Source organism: Gossypium raimondii, chromosome 10, assembly GCF_025698545.1.
Source record: "Gossypium raimondii isolate GPD5lz chromosome 10, ASM2569854v1, whole genome shotgun sequence".
Classification (NCBI taxonomy): Eukaryota; Viridiplantae; Streptophyta; class Magnoliopsida; order Malvales; family Malvaceae; genus Gossypium; species Gossypium raimondii.
Genome location: NC_068574.1, coordinates 54,509,050 through 54,517,365, shown reverse-complemented (window position 1 = coordinate 54,517,365; position 8,316 = coordinate 54,509,050). Strand labels below are relative to the sequence as shown.

General features: G+C 36.4%; 2 protein-coding genes across 2 annotated transcripts in view; both read right to left on the bottom strand.

Annotated features, from left to right (window-relative positions):
- Positions 1–970: 970 nt before the first annotated feature.
- Positions 971–3,731, bottom strand: LOC105777060 (cytochrome P450 71A1). Its single transcript, XM_012600113.2, has 3 exons — positions 3,591–3,731; positions 1,832–2,777; positions 971–1,734 (listed from the first exon to the last, which is right to left on the bottom strand). Exons 2-3 carry the CDS (start codon positions 2,744–2,746, stop codon positions 1,120–1,122), a joined length of 1,530 nt encoding a protein of 509 aa, XP_012455567.2. The 5' UTR covers positions 2,747–2,777; positions 3,591–3,731; the 3' UTR covers positions 971–1,119.
- LOC105777058 (ATP-dependent RNA helicase DBP3) overlaps positions 3,668–8,316 on the bottom strand; it is a 49,029-nt gene continuing 44,380 nt past the window's right edge. The window contains exon 7 of the mRNA XM_052622307.1: positions 3,668–3,944. Within this exon, the coding sequence (XP_052478267.1) occupies positions 3,668–3,944 (277 nt within the window). The remainder of the gene's footprint in view (positions 3,945–8,316) is intronic.

Genomic DNA, 8,316 nt, shown 5'->3' with positions numbered 1-8,316 from the left:
ATAAATTGATAAATTATTGATCAAATTTAAATCAATCTAGACATAATATTGTCCAGATTTATTATGAGTATTTTATTTTTATTTTTTATAAAAAAATTTAATTGTGCGAATACTGAAGTATTTAAAATCAAATACTTAATAAAACCAAAAATATTACATAATAATATATAAAACTAAAAAGTTTTCTTAAACATTTCTCCAAAAACTCATTATTATTTATTAAAATTAAGCATTAAAAATAAAAATAAAAACCTATTGAAACCAAAAGAATTTCAAGTAAACCCCGCAATTATTGGAGATAAAATAATGTGAATTAAACTTACAAATGAATGATGTATGTAGTATATTTAAAAAGTAAAGGATTATTGAAAAAGTAGAGATCCCACCAAAAATGAAGCAAAGCCGATGGCTTTATTAAAGATGAATTAACTGTAATGTAAATGAATTATTGGAGCTAAAATAATGTGAATTAACAGTGGACGTAAGGATGGATCGACCGACTCCAGAATGGCGTTTTGAACCAACTGGTCTTGGCGAAACCAGTTTTGATAATGGATTTGTAGTGTTCCTATTTCCGTAAGAAATTGTGGTGGGTAGAGCAACAGATATGCCGTCGACATGACCAAAGAGGTTATGTCCATGCATGAGCTCGGAGATTTGTGGTTTTCAAGTCTTGAAATTGTGACTGCCTACTGGTTTGATAGGCAACTAAGATGCCGGATTGAACTTCACCACAATGGAATTGGTGTTGGTGTTATCAAGGTTCGCAACAGTTGATTTGGTGGCCATTTTTGTCTGAGGGGTTGTGAAGAGGCTTAGGTTTGAGAGAAAAGAAAAGGATTCGCTACTGAGAGCTCAATAAACTTTGATTACCATAAAAGAGATGGTGGATGAGTAAATGAAGCTTGTCTTTATCCAAACAAATATTATGTATTGAAAAATATTTTGTTTCATTTTCACATGGAACAAATTTGTAAAATGTTACTTGAATTATTATATTGATCACTTGCACGATAAGGATTCGTTGAATTACTACAACAAGAACCAAAGATAGTAACATTGTCTTCTCCAAATAAAAGAAAGAGCTAAAAGACTCAAACCATAGCCAATATATAATATCTAAAAACTGAAATGAGACATAGGTACAACATGAAGAGGGTTTTTCCTATTGATTGTTTGGCCATAGAGCTCAGTCATGTCCAAGTTCTCAGCAATTTCGCCCACAGGTAACTTCCAGTCAAACCAATACAAAAGATTAGCCATCACATACTCAATAACAGTAACTGCAAAGGGCATCCCAGGACAGCTCCTCCTTCCAAAACCAAATGGGATGAACTGCACATCTTGACCGTTGAGATCAATGGAGCTATTCTCGAACCTCTCTGGGATGAACTCTTCTGGGTTTTCCCACCATTTGGGATCTCTTTGAATGGCCCATGCATTTATCAAGATGGTCATATTGGAAGGAATGTGGTAGCCACCCAATTCAACACTTGCAGATGTTTGTCGAGGAACAAGAAGAGGAACAGTTGGATGCAGTCTTAAAGTTTCTTTGAGCACACATTTTAAGTACTTCATTTTATTGATATCCTCCATATCCACCTTATATTTGTTTCCCACCACATTCCTTACCTCTTCTTGGACCTTTTTCATTACATTTGGACGCTTTAGGAGTTCAGCCATCATCCATTCTATTGCCGCTCCAGTGGTATCCGTTCCAGCGACGAGCATGTCCTGAGATTGACAAAATTAAAGACCCATGACCAACATGCAAAAAGGGGGGGGGGGGGGGGAATGCTATATACATAGGAAGGAGAGGGTGTTGAATAACCAGTAAGATTGCTTTGATGTTAGTGAGATCAATCTCAAGCATGCCATCCTCTTGGAGCTGCATAATTGTAGAAATGAAGTCCTTATTGGAAACTTGGTCATCAGTTTTCAATGTTGTATGCTCCTTAATAATCTGATCAAAAAATGAATCCAGTTCTCCAAATAATGCTTTCAAACGTGGAATATATCCCGTAAGCACATCGACCCACCTCAGGTAGGGAAACAAATCCCCTACACAGAAACTTGTGAGGAGAACCCCCGTTCTTTTTGCCAACTGCCCGAACTTGCAGCACCCATCTTCTTCTTCTTCTTCTTCTTCTTCACTTCTTCGACTAATAACACAACGAGAAACTATGTTGCTAGAAACCAACTTAAGCATCTCTGAGAGATTAATAGACTCTCCTTTAAGACAAGCACGGCGGATTTTGTTGATAAGAAGTTCAACTTCTTCATCTCTGACAAACTGAAATGAGTGTACTCTTCGGTGGCTAAGAAGCTCAACAACACTGAGCTTCTTTTGTTGTCTCCAGTACTCACCATAGGGTGCAAAACCCATATCCCTGCATCCATAAAACAAGATATTTGTTGCAGTGGAACTTGGTCTGTCGGAGAAAACAACGTCATGGTCTTTTAGAATTTCTCTAACCATGTCGGCTGATGAAACCAGTAACTTTGGATTACAACCCAAATGCAGAAGCAAGAGAGAACCATAGTTCCTTGAGAGGTCTCGAAGAGAACGGTGGGGAAGTTTGCCAAGTTGATGAATGTTGCCGATAATAGGTAGCTTTGGGGGTGATGGAGGCAAATTGAGGTGTTTCCTTTTTGCTAGTTTGAGCCAAATTAAAAGGGTGAAAAGGAGAATGAGAGAGACAAACAATGGATTGCTAGGAAGTTTGGGTACATTCAAGAGATCCATGCATATGGCCTCTAATTGTCTACTCAGCTAACTGCATGTTCAGAACTATATATCATGAATATTTGTTATTTTATTTTTCCAAAAATATAAATATATATTATAGTTAATCATAAATTAATAAAAACATGTGTTTAATGTTTACATTATTTACATTTTAGTAGAATACATACATGGACAAACATTTCCCCACGAATGCTTTTGGATCAATAATTTTCCCAATCATTGTTTATCTTTACCGCCACACCCTAATATTTTAAATCTATCTTTATCACCACTATCCCGTACTATGTATAATTTTAAATACATATTATTACCATGCTTCTTTTCATCTCCACATATAAAAAGAAAATGATTAATTATTTCGGGTGGACTCCATTAGGTTCAAATTAGACCCCATCAAAAAGTAATCAAATGTCTTGTTTGATTATTATAGTAATAAGAAAAGAAAATTTTATTTACCATATACGTATTATAATAGTAGTAACATGAAGAATAATGAATATAATTTTTGAAACTAAAAACTAAGTAGCAAGGAAAAATGATTTCTTAAAAAAAAATCACGTAAATAACTAGATATTATTTGATAAATAAATAATACTCCATCAATATAAAATTTAAACCATAAAAGAAAAACCAACAGCTAAATTGGAATTGGAACCAAACTTGAATAATTCGATTTTATCTCAAATCAAGCTCTAATTTTTCATCATTCGATACCCAGCAATAATCAAATAACTTGTTTTATGCCTCTTTATGACCACACAGCCTACTAATTTTACAAATTGTCAACACCAGTGCTGCATTAGCAAAACTGCAGGTGCAACAGTTCACCTACTAACATTACCTGCAAAGAAATCGGAGGGTATTGAAACAATGACTGCTTATCCCTTTTCAAGCATTCCAACACTGAAGATCCCCATCTCACAAGTTTCTTAGCTCTTCAGCTACTTCCTGCCCACATTGTTCAAGGATTTCGATCAACGGGCCAGCATGCTGCGAATCATCTTTAGTTAAAAAACTATGCAATACACCATTGACTGTGTGCCGTGCCATCCTCGTGAGAATTTGAAGATAATCATCAATTGATAGAACAAAGTCTGGAATTATTACAACACCATACTCTCCCAAATCTGTACAACTGATGTTTTCAGAACCGATAATGGAGACTGTGGATCTCATTCTGCCACCACAGTCTAGGCTGGAGAAGAAAATAACAACATATCAGTTATGGATACATGCACCAGCAATAATGACAACATGCAAATAGCCTCTAAATATAGGGTCCAACTAGCATATATCTTTTAAATTGAATGATCAAACTTTAAAGGACATGAACATATATTGAAAGTACTAATCCTATATTTGCAAGCAAACTTGAGCAGTGCCAGAAGCAGTGCTTTTATTGGCCAAGCATGTTTAAAGATGCTCATGAATTTTGTCAAGCTTGCGATCGTTGTCAATGAACTGGAATCTATCTAAGAGATATGAAATGTCATTGCAAAATATCTTAGAAGTTTAATTGTTTGACATGTGGGGAATCGATTTTATGGGTCCATTTCCACCTTCTTGTGGCAATATATACATACTTGTGGCTGTAGATTATGTCTCCAAGTGGACCGAGGCTGTCACTCTCTCTACGAATGATGTCAAACCAATACTAAAGTTCTTGCATAAAAATATCTTCACCAAGTTTAGTACACCTCGTGCTCTGATTAGTGATGAAGGTTCCTATTTCGATTGCATATTAGTTGCTACTGCCTTGAATAGATATGTGGTTAAACATAAAATTATGATGACATACAATCCCTAAACAAATGGACAAGCTGAGGTCTCTAATAGAGAGATTAAGCAAATTTTGGAGAAAGTAGTCAATCCCACTCGCAAAGATTTGTCATCTAGACTGGATAAAGCTTTCTGGGCATATCGTACAACATTTAAGACACCATTAGGAATGTCACCTTTCAAGCTTGTCTATGGGAAGTCGTGTCATTTACCTGTTGAACCTGAACATAAGGCTTTTGTGCAATTAAGAAATTGAACATGGATTGAATTAATGTTGGAAATAACCGATTATTGGAGCTGAATGAGATGGGAAAATTCAGAGCTCGGGCTTACGAAAATGTCAAATTGTACAAAGAAAAGACCAAGCGATGCATGACAAGAAGATTTTTCCACAACAATTTTTTTTTGGACAACAAGTGTTGTTGTTCAATTCCAGGCTTAAATTGTGTCCCAGCAAATTAAAGTCTCGTTAGTCTGGCCCATTTGAGATAGTGCATGTTTACCCTCATGGAAATGTAGAAGTCAAAGATGGCAAGACTAGATTTAATTTCAAAGTCAATGGCCAACATTTGAAGCATTATTGGGGAGGTCCCATAATTCACGATAAACATTTCATTGCTTTTCGAGCTATTTAGTGTTCTCTTCTACATGGTTTTACTTACTTAATTTTCTTTTGATTTCTTTATTTTATTTAATTGGTTTAATTAATTTTTATTTCTTTCTTTGCAGGTAGATTACGACCCAAGCTTTGTAGTAGTTATCCCATTTGACACATTTGTAACTTTTTAGTTTACTATCTTATAATAAGTTTTATATTATTTTTCTTTCTCGCCTAATTTTTACTTTACTGTGTCAAACCATAATTTTAGGCTAATCTTATCCCCTATGTCATTGCCCTATTTTCTCTCACTTTTACCCTAGTCGTTTCATTTACTTTCCCAAGTTACTTTCAGTTTCTTCTTCTTCACCATTTTCATTATTTACTCCATAATTGTAAAGATCTCACCTTTTTCTTTTACAGTTACCATTTCTTGTTCTAAATGGCTCGACATATGCCATCTTCATCAACCTTTGTACCTTTAAGAATGTTTTTCAACAAAGCTGTTGAAGAAAAGTATACCATGAACGCATCCAAGTGACCCTTCTGTATGGAGAAAGTGTAACACCCCACACCTGGCCTAGACGTTATGGTCGAATCTGGCGTGTCATATTGAAGTGTTTCTAAAAAATTTGGCTTGTTGACAAACTTGTTTCTTAATTTTGGAAACATCTTATTAATAACTAACGGAACACTTAATTATATGTTTGCCATGTTAACTACTTTTTGTTATATTAGTTGATTTAAAACCCGAAAGCATTTTGAAAAATCTAATGTTTAAAGCCTGTGTCTTTGGAAATAGTAATTATTTTGAAAATCCGTTTCCAACTAACTAGCAGTATAAAATATGTAAGTGAAAAACCCAATTAAAATTTAAAACCAAATTAAAGACCTTATTACAAAACCAAAACCCAACTTATTATTTAAATCAAAATAAATGCATATATGAAAAGCAGTGATTGTGTCGCCTTCTCCAAGTCCCTTGCAGCTCCGAATTGCGTATGGCTGAGGATTACCTGCACAGTTAAAGGAGAGGGTGAGTTTACGAAACTCAGTATGTAATCCCCTTCTAAACAATCACTATGCAAAATGCAAAATCAATTTGGGCCTGAGCCCTATACAGTATCAATACAGTGTGGGCCTTGGCCCATTACAGTAACAGTGTGGGCCTTAGCCCAATACAGAATCAGTATGGGCCTTAGCCCAATAGAGAATTAGTGTAGGCCTTAGCCCAATACAGTAACAATGCAGTGCAATAATGCAACCCATCCCAATCCAGCCAACACACCACTCCGTACCACCAACACACCATGTGGGGATAAAATCGACCCATCTAGCCAACACACCAATATCGCAGCAAAGCTGCCAGTAATAGTATCGTAGCAAAGCTATCAGTAACAGTATATGTGGCAAAGCCACTAGTAGGTTCACAGTCGTCTTGGGCGACCCGCAACCTTATCAGTACAGTACACTTCCTCCAAATATAACAACCCAACCCCATGCAATATGTTGTGACATAATATCATACGTGTATGCAAAATGTCATGCTCAATCATAGTCATACATATCATAAGGCCATAACAGTCATTTTATCTCTTAGGGGTATAAAAATCATTTTACCTTATGGGGGTATTTCGGTCATTTTACCTATGGGGGTATTTCAATTATTTTACCCAATGGAGGTATTTCGGTCATTCTACCCTATGAGGGTATTTCAGTCATTTTACCCTATGGGGGTATTTCGGTTATTTTACCCTATAGGGGTATTTCAGTCATTTTACCCTATAGGGGTATTTCAGTCATTCTACCCTATGGGCATATTTTGGTCATTTTACCTTATGGGGGTATTTCGGTCATTTTATCCTATGGAGGTATTTCAATCATTTATCCACCTCTAGAAAGGTTTACAGCCGCCTCGAGCGACTTAGGTAATCTTAATGGTTATAACAGTGTAAATGGGCCCAAGGCCCATTATTCAGCCCAAGGCCCATTACTCGACCCAAGTGGGCCTACACGCAAGTGTAGCTCGTTTAGCCTAGATTTCACCACGGTAATGAGATCTACACAACCCAGTCCAGAATATGCCACGAATCATGAATTTCATCCATGTGGGGCCCATGAGCCTATTGAGCCCACACGGTCCAACGTGGCCCATTACGGCCTAAGCCCATGGATATGCTCATGGAGGCCTCTATAGTTTATCGCCCATGATTCATAAGTTTGACTTTCCACATGAGCGATCGCACACTTGTGTGGTCTCAACGTCGTATTTCGGCTTTTTGGCTTTTGTCGTTCTACAGTTACAGTAGGGTGGTTACACACCTAATGCGATTTGTAGATTCCCTTCGTTCCGAACACTCTTATTTCGAAAATCAATGATCATCGCACCCTTGGTTCCGAGGTAATGTGACAATCAACCTCGACCACCACCAGTTAGGAATGAAAGCAATGCAGGTTGGAGAAAACGATGAAAACCTTGAAAACCTCGTCGATCTCCCTTCGAGAACAACGAACAAATGAGATGGATATATATCTCTCCACAACAACAACCTCCCCAGATCATAATATTCTCTCCTCAAATCTCTCTATGACCAATTCAAACTCCATGTAGTAGTATTTCAATGCAACTCTACCACCCACACGAACTAGGCAGCAAAATAAATACTCCCTTTTTGATGCTCCACCACTCAAACCTTAAACCCCATATACACTCTACACGCCCCTTACTACTAGATCAACAACTCCTTTGTATCATATTTTAACCACAATAATTTAAGAACCTACTATCTAGATCCAAGGATTTTATTCATTTAGAATAAAAATTTTGCATAAGCCAAGGCTTGAACCTCTGACTTCTTAAACACTTCCAAACACTCTTAAATCACTTAACCACTGAAGCAGACATTCATTTATGTCACTTCCTTGCACAAAAAAATATTTATGTGCAGTCTCCTAAATGTTCCTTGATCAAAACCTATTTCTTCTAGGCCTAAAATTCGGGGTGTTACAGAAAGGTTTTCTTTTTCAAGATGCCGCATTTATGGGATATATTGAAGCGATTTCTTCCGTAGTTGAAAAACATGGTTGGCAAATATTTTGCCTTCATCCTAACGATGTTGTTAAGTTCAATTTTGAGCTTAACTTATTCAACTAAATTATTTAAATTATTGATTAATTTCTGATCAATTGA